We start from the raw sequence: 14,444 nt of genomic DNA, 5'->3' as shown, positions 1-14,444 counted from the left end.
TGTAAAGAGAAACAGTAAATATTTACAATGTTTGTAAACTATATAGTTTTTTCACAGGTTTGGGCATGTTAAATATATGGAGTACATGCGTTATATGTGTACACTTACACTGACGTATACTTCTCTATTATTGAGCTGTGACTCTCTTCTCAGCCTCACATTTTCTTCCTAAAAATGATGACTGTGGCCTTCACGATCTGCCACTAATTAAAAAACACAATACATGAAATGGTGGTTCCAAAAGAAGATGGGCATATTTTGCTACAATATTTGTTAATGGCGATTATTTTCTTTCTGCTTGTTATTAATTCGTGGGTGTCCTTTGTTCAGCCTCTTTGTTGGCATAGTTTAGTCCTATAAAGGTTTACAGTTACATTTAGAGTTCGTTATAGCTGGAAGGCCAAGTAATTACCTCCCAGAAATGAAGAAAAACGAATAATCCTTTGTAAGAGCAAGCTTAGAGTAGAGATTGGTTGTGATATCAGATACCATAAGTACAGGCTTATCAGTAACTTTTAAGCTCCCCCCAAATTACTTAGAGTTTTGCAGTACTGAATCATGGAACATTAGCTGATCACCGGTCAAGCTCTCTACCTCAAGAAACACAGATTCTGGATGAAGACTTAATTCTTTTGGAAATCACCATGTATAAAATACTACAGGACCTTCCTCAATAGGCCCTGTGAGCATTTCATGACTTATACATTTAAGATTTTTCACAAATCCATTCTCTTCTTTTAATCCATGTTCTATTTCTTCCTTCTTGATCAGATAGTCATGAACATGAATAAGTCACTTTCAGTTCATAAAATTGAAAGAATAATTGTCACTCCTTAGCTTTCTTTCTTTAAAGCTTAATATCTCTAATTTCCTTAAAAGTGTGCATCTCTTTAATCATGTTCGTTATCTTTTTCTGAATTTTCTCACTTCCCTCTCATTTTGTGGCAAGTGTATGTTTGTATTTCTTCACATGTTATTAAAATGGGACATAATTATCTTAATAAAGGTGAATTACATGAAAATGTATTAAGAGAATCTCTCTCCAGCCTATACATGTTACACATCTTTCAACATAACCAAATATATTTGCTTTCTTCAGATATCACTTGAAGTCAGCTAGTAGTCAGCTGTCATTCTCAAGGGGCTTGTAACTAGCTAATCATGCCCCTTACTCTCCACCCACTCTCTGTTCCTGACAACACCATCAGCATTCTAGCAATGAATTAGATAAAACACCTCCCTCAAGGCAACTTCTGTTAAATGGTCAAATTATATTGTTTCAGCAAACTTAACACCAAAGTGCTAACATTTTTCAAAATGCCATTTTCAAAGTATTCATCTGTTCAGTGAAAAATGACGGCAAGTCGTGACTAATGACTCAACAGCTGGTTCTCAGGTAAGGTGAATAATGTATTTTCATACTTTTGTTTATAGAATAAGCTTTAATATTTTGAAAGTCACATTACCTAGTCATGAGTTTATTATGTGCCCTATGCAAATACTTCAATTAATGAAGACCTAATACAATTTTAAATATTGAAATTCTCTAAGGAAATAAAAGCATGCTGCTAACAGCCTCCAAGAAGATGCACGTAAGCAAGTACATATATTAAAATATTATGCCTTTCCATGAGCATGCAATGGAATGATCCAGTTTTTCTTCTGCACAATAGTGATAATAATCTGATCAGGCAAGCCAATCAGATAAGATAAAGAGATACACTCAAACTGGTAAGGAAGAATTTAAACTGTCACTGTTTGTACATGACAAGATAGTATACATAGAAATGGCTGTATCAAACTATAAAGCTTCTGTATAGCAAAAGACATCATCAGCAGAACAAAAAGTCAGCCCACAGTATGGGAGAACATATTTGTAAATGATTTATCTGAAAAGGGGTTATCATCCAAAATATATAAAGAACTCGGAGATACCTCAACACCCAAAAAACAAATAACCCAATTAAAAAATGGATGGAGGACCTGAACAGACATTTCTCAAAATAAATACAGATGGCCAACAGGCATATGAAAAGATGCCCCACATTACTAATCATCAGGTAAATGAAAATCAAAAGCAGAGTGAGATATCACCTCATACCAGTTAGAATGGCCACTATCCAAAAGACAAGAAATAACTAGTGTTGGCAAGGATGTGGGGAAATGGGAACCCTCCTACACTGTTTATGGGAATATTAATTGTTGCAGCCACTGTGGAAAGCAGTATGGAGGTTCCTCAAAAAACTAAGAATAGAAATATCATATGACCCAGTACTTTTCTGAAGAAATTTCTAGAAGAATTTGAAAAGATGTATGAACCCCTATGTTTATTGTCACATTATTTACAATAGCTAAGATACAGAAGCAACCAAAGTGTCCATCAGTAGATGAATGGGTAAAGATGTGGTACATAAACGCTATGGAATATTATTCAGCCATAAAAAATAGAGAAATCCTGCCACTTGTAACAACATGGATGGACCTAGAGTGTATTATGCTAAGTGAAATAAGCCAGATGGAGAAAGACAAATTCCATATGATTTCACTTATTTGTGGAATCTAAAAACAAAACAAAATGAACAAAATACCAGTAGGCACACAGACACTGAGAAGTGACTAGTGGTTACCAATGGGGGAGGGGTTGGGGTGGGTTCAGAGTGATAAAGGGGCACAGAAATCTCAGTTATAATGTAAGTTGATCACAGGAATGGGAGTACAGCATGGAGAATATAGCCAATAATTCTGTAACATTTTCCTATGTTGAGAGATAGTAACTGCAGTGGCAGGGATGAGGATTTAATAATGTGTGTAAAACTGCTGAACCACTGTGTTGCACACGAGAAGCCAATGTAAGATTGTATATCAATAATACTTCAATTAAAAAATATATAAATGGAAAAATAGTATCACAGTAAGTGAACTACGAAAAGACTGCAATAGAGATGAAGGGGAGCCAAGATGGTGCGTGAGTAGAGCAGCGGAAATCTCCTCCCAAAACCACATATATTTTTGAAAATACAACAAATACAACTCTTCCTACAAGAGAGACCAGAAGACACAGGACAACAGCCAGACTACATCCACACCTGCGAGAACCCAGCGCCTCATGAACAGGGTAAGATACAAGCCGCGGCCAGGCGGGACCCAAGCGCCCCTCACCCCAGCTCCTGGCGGGAGGAGAGGAGTCAGAGTGGGGAGGGAGAGGGAGCCCAGGACTGCTAAACACCCAGCCCTAGCCATCTGCACCAGAGCACAGATACAGTGCATGCGTGGGGTGCTGGAAACTAGAGAAGCAGGACAGTAAGACCTGTGAGCGGGTCCCTGCAGCCGGCACCCCTGGGACAAAGAAAAGCGAGTGCTTTTTGAAAGTCTTAAAGGGACAAGGACCCCACTGCTGGACAGAAGCATCCAAGGACACTTAGCCCAGCAGCTGAGAATCCCAGGGAACTCTGGGCACCCTAACCTCCTGGGCAGCAGGGCAGCTTGGAGGACCCTCATGGAGGTAAACAGCCTCCCGGCTGTTTCCCCTCCGACGCAGCTCCGCCATATCAGAGCGGCAGCCAGAGGCAGGCCACGCCCACAGCAACCGCGGAGCTAAACTCCATAGTGGCTGGGGCAAGAATCAGAAGCCCTGTCTGCACGCACCTGCCCAGCACAAGCCACTAGAGGCCGCTGTTCTCCCAGGAGAGGAAGGCCACAAACCAAGAAGAAGGGACATTCTCCTAGCTGTCACTTGCGCCAGCTCCGCAAACTCTCTCTATCGCCATGAAAAGGCAAAAGAATTTGATACAGACCAAAATCACAACCTCTGAGAAGGAGACAGACCTAACCAGTCTTCCTGAAAAAGAATTCAAAATAAAAATCATAAACATGCTGACGGGGCTGCAGAAAAATATACAAGAGCTAAGGGATGACGTCCGGAAGGAGATTACAGAAGTGAAACAATCTCTGGAAGGATTTATAAGCAGAATGGATAAGATGCAAGAGGCCATTGATGGAATAGAAATCAGAGAACAGGAACGCATAGAAGCTGACGAAGAGAGAGATAAAAGGATCTCCAGGAATGAAACAATGTTAAGAGAACTGTGTGACCAATCCAAAAGGAACAATATCCGCATTATAGGGGTACCAGAAGAAGAAGAGAGAAAAAGGGATAGAAAGTATCTTTGAAGAAATAATTGCTGAGAACTTCCCCAAACTGGGAGAGGAAATAGTTCAGACTATGGAAGCAAACGGAAATCCCAACAGAAAGGACCCAAAGAGGAAAACACCAAGACACATAATAATCAAAACTGTAAAGATCAAGGACAAGGACAGAGTATTAAAGGTAGCCAGAGAGAGAAAAAAGGTAACCTAGAAAGGAAAACTCATCAGGCTCTCATCAGACTTCTCAACAGAAACCTTACAGGCCAGAAGAGAATGGCATGATATATTTAATGCAATGAAACAGAAGGGCCTTGAACCAAGGATACTGTATCCAGCACGATTATCATTTAAATATGAAGGAGGGATTAAACAATTCCCAGACAAGCAAAAATTGAGAGAATTTGTCTCCCACCGACCACCTCTACAGGGTATTTTAGAGGGACTGCTCTAGATGGGAGCACTCCTAAAAAGAGCACAGAACAAAACACCCAACATATGAAGAATGGAGGAGGAGAAACAAGAAGGGAGAGAAATAATCATCAGACTCTGTTTATAATAGCTCAATAAGTGAGTTAAGCTAGACAGTAAGGTAGTAAAGAAGTTAACCTTGAACCTTTGGTAACCACAAATCTAAAGCCTACAATGGCAATAAGTACATATCTTTCAATAATCACCCTAAACTTAAATGGACTGAATGCACCAATCAAAAGACACAGAGTAATAGAATGGATAAAAAAGCAAGACCCATCTATATGCTGCTTACAAGAGACTCACCTCAAACCCAAACACATGCACAGACTAAAAGTCAAGGGATGGAAAAAGATATTTCATGCAAACAGCCGGGAGAAAAAAGCAGGTGTTGCAATACTAGTATCAGACAAAATAGACTTCAAAACAAAGAAAGTAACAAGAGATAAAGAAGGACACTACATAATGATAAAGGGCTCAGTTCAACAAGAGAATATAACCATTATAAACATATATGCACCCAATACAGGAGCACCAATATATGTGAAACAAATACTAACAGAATTAAAGGAGGAAACAGAATGCAATGCATTCATTTTGGGAGACTTTAACATACCACTCACTCCAAAGGACAGATCCACCAGACAGAAAATAAGTAAGGACAGAGGCACTGAACAACACACTAGAACAGATGGACCTAATAGACATCTATAGAACTCTACATCCAAAAGCAACAGGATACACATTCTTCTCAAGTGCACATGGAACATTCTCCAGAATAAACCACATACTGGGCCATAAAAAGAGCCTCAGTAAATTCCAAAAGATTGAATTCCTACCAACCAACTTTTCAGACCTCAAAGGTATAAAATTAGAAATAAATTGTACAAAGAAAGTAAAAAGGCTCACAAACACATGGAGGCTTAACAACATGCTCCTAAATAATCAGTGTATCAACGACCAAATTAAAATGGAGATCCAGCAATATATGGAAACAAATGACAACAACACAAAGCCACAACTTATGTGGGATGCAGCAAAAGCAGTCTTAAGAGGAAAGTATATAGCAATCCAGGCATATTTAAAGAAGCAAGAACAATCCCAAATGAATAGTCTAATGTCACAATTATGGAAATAGGAAAAAGAAGAACAAATGAGGCCTAAGGTCAGCAGAAGGAGGGACATAATAAAGATCAGAGAAGAAATAAACAAAATTGAGAAGAATAAAACAATAGAAAAAAAATCAGTGAAACCAAGAGCTGGTTCTTTGAGAAAATAAACCAAATAGACAAGCCTCTAGCCAGACTTATTAAGAGAAAAAAGAGAGTCAACACACATCAACAGAATCAGAAACGAGAAAGGAAAAATCACGACGGACCCCACAGAAATACAAAGAATTATTAGAGAATACTATGAAAACCTATATGCTAACAAGCTGGAAACCTAGGAGAAATAGACAACTTCCTAGAAAAATACAACCTTCCAAGACTTACCCAGAAAGAAACAGAAAATCTAAACAGACCAATTACCAGCAACGAAATTGAAGTGGTAATCAAAAAACTACCCAAGAACAAAACCCCCGGGCCAGATGGATTTACCTCGGAATTTTATCAGACATACAGAGAAGACATAATATCTATTCTCCTTAAAGTTTTCCAAAAAATAGAAGAGGAGGGAATACTCCCAAACTCATTCTATGAAGCCAACATCACCCTAATACCAAAACCAGGCAAAGACCCCACCAAAAATGAAAACTACAGACCAATATCCCTTATGAACCTAGATGCAAAAATACTCAACAAAATATTAGCAAACCGAATTCAAAAATACATCAAGAGGATCATACACCATGACCAAGTGGGATTCATCCCAGGGATGCAAGGATGGTACAACATTCGAAAATCCATCAACATCATCCACCACCATCAACAAAAAGAAGGACAAAAACCACATGATCATCTCCATAGATGCTGAAAAAGCATTCGACAAAATTCAACATCCATTCATGATAAAAACTCTCAACAAAATGTGCTTGGAGGGCAAGTACCTCAACATAATAAAGGCCATATATGATAAACCCACAGCTAACATCATACTGAACAGCAAGAGGCTGAAAGCTTTTCCTCTGAGATCGGGAACAAGACAGGGATACCCACTCTCCCCACTGTTATTCAACACAGTACTGGAGGTCCTAGCCATGGCAATTAGACAAAACAAAGAAATACAAGGAGTCCAGAGTGATAAAGAAGAAGTCAAACTGTCACTATTTGCAGATGACATGATATTGTACATAAAAAACCCTAAAGACTCCACTCCAAAACTACCAGAATTAATATCGGAATTCAGCAAAGTTGCAGGATACAAAATTAACACACAGAAATCTGTGGCTTTCCTATACACTAACAATGAACTAATAGAAAGAGAAATCAGGAAAACAATTCCATTCACAATAGCATCAAAAAGAATAAAATACCTAGGAATAAACCTAACCAAGAAAGTGAAAGACCTATACCCTGAAAACTACAAGACACTCTTAAGAGAAATTAAAGAGGTCACTAACAAATGGAAACTCATCCCATGCTCCTGGCTAGGAAGAATTAATATCGTCAAAATGGCCATCCTGCCCAAAGCAATATACAGATTCAATGCAATCCCTATCAAACTACAGACAGCATTCTTCAATGAACTGAAACAAATAGTTCAAAAATTCATATGGAACCACCAAAGACCCCAAATAGCCAAAGCAATCCTGAGAAGGAAGAATAAAGTGGGGGGGATCTCGCTCCCCAACTTCAAGCTCTACTACAAAGCCACAGTAATCAAGACAATTTGGTACTGGCACAAGAACAGAGCCACAGACCAGTGGAACAGAATAGAGACTCCAGACATTAACCCAAACATATATGGCCAATTAATATACAATAAAGGAGCCATGGACATACAATGGGGGAAATGACAGTCTCTTCAACAGATGGTGCTGGCAAAACTGGGCAGCTACATGTGAGAGAATGAAACTGGATCACTGTCTAACCCCATACACAAAAGTAAATTCGAAATGGATCAAAGACCTGAACGTAAGGCATGAAACCATAAAACTCTTAGAAAAAAACATAGGCAAAAATCTCATGGACATAAACATGAGTGACTTCTTCACGAACATATCTCCCCAGGCAAGGGAAACAAAAGCAAAATGAACAAGTGGGACCATATCAAGCTGAAAAGCTTCTGTACAGCAAAGGACACCATCAATAGAACAAAAAGATATCCTACAGTATGGGAGAATATATTCATAAATGACAGATTCGATAAAGGGTTGACATCCAAAATATATAAAGAGCTCACACACCTCAACAAACAAAAAGCAAATAATCCAATTAAAAAATGGGCAGAGGAGCTGAATAGACAGTTCTCTAAAGAAGAAATTCAGATGGCCAACAGACACATGAAAAGATGCTCCACATCGCTTGTCATCAGAGAAATGCAAATTAAAACCACAATGAGGTATCACCTCACACCAGTAAGGATCACCATCATTGAAAAGACAAACAACAACAAATGCTGGTGAGGTTGTGGAGAAAGGGGAACCCTCCTACACTGCTGGTGGGAATGTAAATTAGTTCAATCATTGTGGAAAGCAGTATGGAGGTTCCTCAGAATGCTCAAAATAGAAATACCATTTGACCCAGGAATTCCACTTCTAGGAATTTACCCTAAGAATGCAGCATTCCAGTTTGAAAAAGACAGATGCTCACCTATGTTTATCGCTGCACTATTTACAATAGCCAAGATATGGAAGCAACCTAAATGTCCATCAGTAGATGAAATGACAAAGAAGATGTGGTACATATACACAATGGAATATTACTCAGCCATAAGAAAAAAACAGATCCTACCATTTGCAACAACATGGATGGAGCGAGAGGGTATTATGCTCAATGAAATAAGCCAGGCGGAGAAAGACAAGTACCAAATGATTTCATTCATATGTGGATAATAAGAACAAAGGAAAATTGAAGGAACAAAACAGCAGCAGAATCACAGAACCCAAGAATGGACTAACAGTTACCAAAGGGAAAGGGACTGGGGAGGATGGGTGGGAAGGGAGGGACAAGGGTGGGGAAAAAGAAAGGGGGCATTACGATTAGCATGTATAGTTTTGGGGGGGGGTACAGGGAGGGCTGTGCAACAAGGAGAAGAAAAGTAGTCATTTTACAGCATCTTACTAAGCTGATGGACAGTGTCTGTGAAGGGGTATGTGGGGGGGGGCTTGGTGAAGGGGGGAGCCTAGTACACATAATGTTCTTCATGTAATTGTAGATTAATGATACCAAAAAAAAAAAAAGACTGCAATAGCAAGTTTTAGTAATAGTACCCTGTATAACACACAGGTTGAACAAAATTAACTAGCTTTTAATTTATCATGTCAAATATTATAATTAATGCACAGATTTTCAAACATACATTCTTCTCATACAGTGTAAGTAATAATAGGAATACTAAGTTTGCTATAAACAGGAAAAAGAGTAGATATTTTCCTGATTAAAAACAAGAATGACTCTTGTGAAGAAACACTTGACTTTGCCATTACTGACTTTAAATATCAGCCTAAAGGGCTAGACGTATCTATAATTAGATTTTGTAGTAAGTTCCCTTTTATGAAACCCTTTTTACTTAGAAGGAATTAGATCAGATTTTTACAAAGGCAGGAAGAATATCTGTGACAGATTTATTCAAATTCTCCATTGTTCCACGTGCCCTTTTGCCTCACTGTAGCTAGTGCTGAATAACAAAGACTGGCCCTGAGTGCTATTATTAGCAATAAGTCATATCTACTGAGATTCAAAATGGAGATAATATACACTTCACTCATTCACTATCAGTCTTTTGCTAAGTACTGGGGTGGGAGCTGGGGTCAGGATTTATAAGGCACAAAGCCATGATCCAGATTTTCAGACTGGTAGGAGAGACAGACATATATTGAAGAAACTATTAACCAATACTATGATAATTCAGAGAAGGAGTGTGAACAAGTCCAGTCCTTAATCCAGTATAAGATAAAAATGCATCTTTTAGAAGTTTCTAAGTGACATTCAAAAACTGACTTATGATTGAAAACAACAGTAGAATTTATAAATTAAGCAGTTTTTAAGATGGCCACATCAAACTCAACCTTTCAATTATGGCCTTGATTTAATTTAATTTTGCTTTCCTTTCTGTCCAACATAATTACTTTCAAGGACAGACTGGGAACACACAGTCTTGAACAGGGTCAATTACATCAATTTTCTCTTAAGATTTAAAAAGATGTATAGTTTTCAAATACATATTTTCCTGATTATAAAAGCAAAACATGCTCATTATTACAAATCCATTCATTCCCATTGCCTCCACTGAAAGGTAAAACTGTTAATTTTATGTTAAATAGAAAACACTTTAAAATTTAATAAACATACTATCTTATAATGAATATTCTACACTTAATTCAAGGGAAAATTTGTTCATTATGTACTCACAACTCTGTCTTGTAAAAATCTAACAGATGCATACTTGACATACTGTATCACAAAAAAATTTGAGTGTAATGCCATGAATAACAAGAGTGGTAAACTAAAACTGTTCTACCAGAATGCTGTACAACTGCTAAATTAAGAAATTAAACTTGAACAAAATAGAAAATTCTGCCCCAGAACACTTCCTGAAACTGCTCAAAAATCCTAATGTAGAAATATCAGTATATAAAAAATGCACAGTTTCCAAAAATTATTACTCTGGACAGCCAGGCTTTAGAGGCAATGCAATATATGTTAAAGAGAGAGGGTCCTGGCAGCAAGGTAAAGAGCAGAGGTTTCCAAACTTCACTTCTCGGCACTGTTAGTGTCTCAGTTATTATTTCATGGTGCTCCAAGGCCAAAGGAAATAGCTAACAATTCTGTTATTTACAGTTAGGTCTAAACAATTTAATAAATATATATGTCCTGATGACTCAGTGGCCATTTAAAAAAATAATACCCATATAGTGAAAGAAATATATTTTTATTTCATTCCTAAATAACCCCAATTACTTCTTAATGGGAGGTGTGCCTCTGATGGGCACCAGGCAACCTTTCAAATGTTGACATCAGAAGGACACTACTGCCCCCATTTCCTGTTCCACAGTGATTTTTGTGCAGTATTTTCTTTTTATCACAGCAACTCCAGAAAACTTAACTTAGCAAAGATATGATGTCATCAAAAAGAATGTAGGAGGAGCTCATGATGAAACCAGGGATTCTTTTGAACTAGAGGTTCACAGTGTCCAAAAGATGTGGAATATCCCTGTGTTTCCCTAGAGTCTGCCCATACTCTGATCCCTGCTTTGTGAGTTTGCTGTGGCACTCCAGGCTGGCTGGCTTGGTACAGTCTGGTAGTCGTGGATTCAGGGCAACCTCATCCCATTGCCCTATGATCACTGTAAAAGTGGTAGAAAGCCCCAAATAAATGGTTGACTTTGAAAGATTTTATGCCTCTGATGTGTTAACTGCTGGTCCTTTTATTATAGAGCACATAAATCCAAATTGGAATTTGTAGTATTCCTTAATTATATGTAGACAAAAGGAACCTTTCTTTCATGGAGTCCCATGAAACATACATGCAACTTGGTAACAGGCCCATATAGAGACACTTTTAGATCCTTGCTTACTCCTACCCATACAAGTGCTTGTTATAACAGATAATCCTACAATCAGCCTTTATAACAAATAACCCTACAATTAAACACATAATCTAAAGGTGGATGAATATTTCTTGCAAATAGAATAAAAAACACACACCTTTATCTTTTGTTAAAGAAAAGGAAGAAGCAATAACAGCCCTTTTGGTTTATAAAATAATTTGTCTTAATAATTAAAAAAAGATCCTGTAGTAGGCAGAAGGGCCCCACCCCACCAAAAAAAGGTATTCATATCTTAATCCCTGGAACCAAAAAGGATTAAGGGTGCAAATGGAATTAAGTTTGCTAACCAGCTGACTTTAAAATTGGGAGATTATTTTGTATTATCTGTGTGGGCCCAATGGAATCACAAGGATCCTTTAAAGTGGAAAAGGGAGGCTAAAGATGTGAGTTCAGAGGAATATGTGACCTTGGAAGAAAGGTACAGGTGATGCAGTTTGGGAAGGACTTGACCTGCTAATGCTGGCTTCAAAGATGTAGGAAAGGAGCCATGAGCCAAGCAATGTGGGCACCTCTGGAAGTCAGAAAAGGCAAGGAAACGATTCTTCCCTAGGTTCTGCCCATGCTCTGATCTTAGCCTAGTGAGACCCGAGTCGGACTTCTAACATACCAAGTGTGAGATAATAAATTTGCATTATTTTAAGCCACTATGGTTGTAGTAACCTGTTATAGAAGCCATAGGAAACTAATTTAGACCCCCAAATGATATTAATAATAGCAATAAAAACAACAGCAACTGTAAATGCTTCAGTCAACTGGATAAGCTATGAATAAGCCCATAATATACTTCCAGTAGGTATTTCCAGTAAGTTTTGTTTTGTATTGATAATGTAATAAGACTAAATATAAAATAAGCCTGTTGGTTCAAAGAATTTTACTGGCATGTACTTCAAACATCATAGCTTTTGCCTTTGTTCATTTTCCTGTTTTAACAATGATATACTATAAAGAAGATAAAAATCTTTGTATTATTTTTAATATTACAAATTTTAAAAGAATATAATATAAACTTTTCCATTTTATATAAGTTTAGGCTAAATATTATACCTCTTTTCCATATGTAAAATACCAATGAAAATATTTTTAGTTATTTCTTAAGCTCTTTTTAGAGGGGATGATGTAATGGCTGGGCAAGGGAGAACTTTTTGTATGTTTATCAATTACTTATGAAAAGCAAGAAAAAGTCCTCCTGTCAGAGTATATATACTTCTGTGAACTGAAAATACTAATTCAAAGTTCAAAATACTCTGTTCACCTGTGGTTAAAGGCAGGTGTGTGATGCTGTTCAAACAGGTCAGGGTGAACCACGTGGATGATAGTGTAGCCCCAGAAAACAGGAGAAGAAGGATTAATTTCAGCATACCCCTGATAAAATCTGCAAATCTGAAAAGAAACAATGTTCTATTAATTTTAGCTGGATTTTTAAAAGACTATTTAAATCAATGGCAGACTTTCATTAAATGATAGTTTCTTGAAAAAGTTTCCATGCATTCTTTTAAAAGCAAGTTTAAAAAATTTTTAACTGATACATTTTGTGTTTGCGTGATAAGTGCTATTTTGTGATAATTTTTCTTCTTTCAAAACACACAAAATGTGATCTCTGGGATCTATAGTTTATAGGATGGATGGTAAGTTTTCAAATGCCACTTTTACTTGCTTTATATTTTTATGTAATTTCCAAGCATCCTATAATGAGCACATATTGTTTCAGTCTTAGAAAACAGGCTAGTATGTTGGCACAAACTTACAAAGATGGCTCTCCCAAAATGGAAACTCACATAGAGAACAAATACAAATGCTTATACCAGAGCCTTCGTGGTCCTATATGATCTGGTCTCTGCTTCTACTCTCCCACTGCCTTATTCTCTAGTTAGATGGCCCTGCTTCTCATACCTGCTAAGGCTGTTTCCCATTGCAGTATGTAGCCTTCTTATCGTTCCTATCTGCCTGGAATGCTGGTACCCCCATTCTTCACACAACTTAACTCCTGCTTACTCCTCAGCTCATTCAGGTCTCAGGTTAAAAGGCTCTCCATGCTCACTGAAGAAGCCTTCCCATCCCATCTCCACATTCTGTATTTTCTTCACAGCATTTATCTTTATTGGTATTTTTCTTGTTCCTGCATTTGTTTATTTTTTTCTTTTCCCTATCAGACTGTAAGCTTTGTGAGAGCAAGAACATACTCTGGAATAGTGAATACTATTCTATAAAGTTTGTGACTAATGTTTCATAGCATTCCAAGTTTTCAAAATCCCTGCTTTTTCCTGAATTAATGTGAAACTAAAAGGCATCTGGTAGAGATTATTGTTTAGTTGTAACCAAAAACTTTCCCATTTGTCAATTGTTTTACCTCATCTGCTGATTTACCGGTGATTGTATAGGCACAGTCCTCTGGCTGTGATACAACTTACTCTGCACCTCAGAACTGTTCTTATTGTAGAAAAACTGATTTTATCCTAAATATGACATTCACCATGTTTTTCTTCTTTGAAGTTTTTCTTTACTGATTTTAATTTTTATTGTAATTATATGACTTTCCTTCTTAATACTTTCACTATCTTTTGTTTTGCACTTACTTGACATGAAATGCTTAATCATGTTTGTAAGCATTATCTAGACTAAAATGACTTCCATGAGAGCTGATGCCACCTTTTGGTGGGAAAAATGGATGCATCTTTGCCCAGTGACAGGTTTGTTCTCAATGAAAGTTCAGTAGCAGAAAGATCCTTATGTACTCTGAAAAAGGTTCCACAGCTTGATAGACAAGTTCCTCAAGAAAATCCAAAACCGTTTTAATTCCACATCTATCAAACACTTTTCTGATTTATAGTTTGGTATGCTGCATGAACTTAAGTTGTCAGATAGGCAGGTGCAAGGTATGAGCAAATAAAACAGTTTTCTGTTATAATCAGAGTTGAGTGAAGTTAACAGTGAGAAAGTTTACAGGCCAGATCCCCTAAAAATAAACTGACCACTGTGGTCTGCTGGTTTTGGGGACCTAGTCCTTTCAAATGGACTAACACCATCAAGCTAGGACCAAGTGTCAGAAGCAAAGCAGTGCATTTAGTAGCAGCTTTTAGCAACATAATTACAAAGGAATCACCCGAAGCACTCACGTCTA

The 14,444-nt window shown here is 37.4% G+C and overlaps 1 protein-coding gene across 2 annotated transcripts in view; it reads right to left on the bottom strand.

Moving 5' to 3' along the window:
* Nucleotides 1–14,444, bottom strand: part of SLC49A4 (solute carrier family 49 member 4) — an 89,930-nt gene that overhangs the window by 24,686 nt on the left and 50,800 nt on the right. For both annotated transcript variants that reach the window (XM_036883491.2, XM_036883492.2), the window contains exon 7: nt 12,579–12,706. In XM_036883491.2, coding sequence (XP_036739386.1) covers nt 12,579–12,706 — 128 coding nt within the window. The remainder of the gene's footprint in view (nt 1–12,578; nt 12,707–14,444) is intronic.

The sequence above is a fragment of the Manis pentadactyla genome, chromosome 1, assembly GCF_030020395.1.
Source record: "Manis pentadactyla isolate mManPen7 chromosome 1, mManPen7.hap1, whole genome shotgun sequence".
Lineage (NCBI taxonomy): Eukaryota > Metazoa > Chordata > Mammalia > Pholidota > Manidae > Manis > Manis pentadactyla.
Note: the sequence above shows the minus strand (reverse complement) of the source record. Positions and strands in the feature narration are given on the sequence as shown.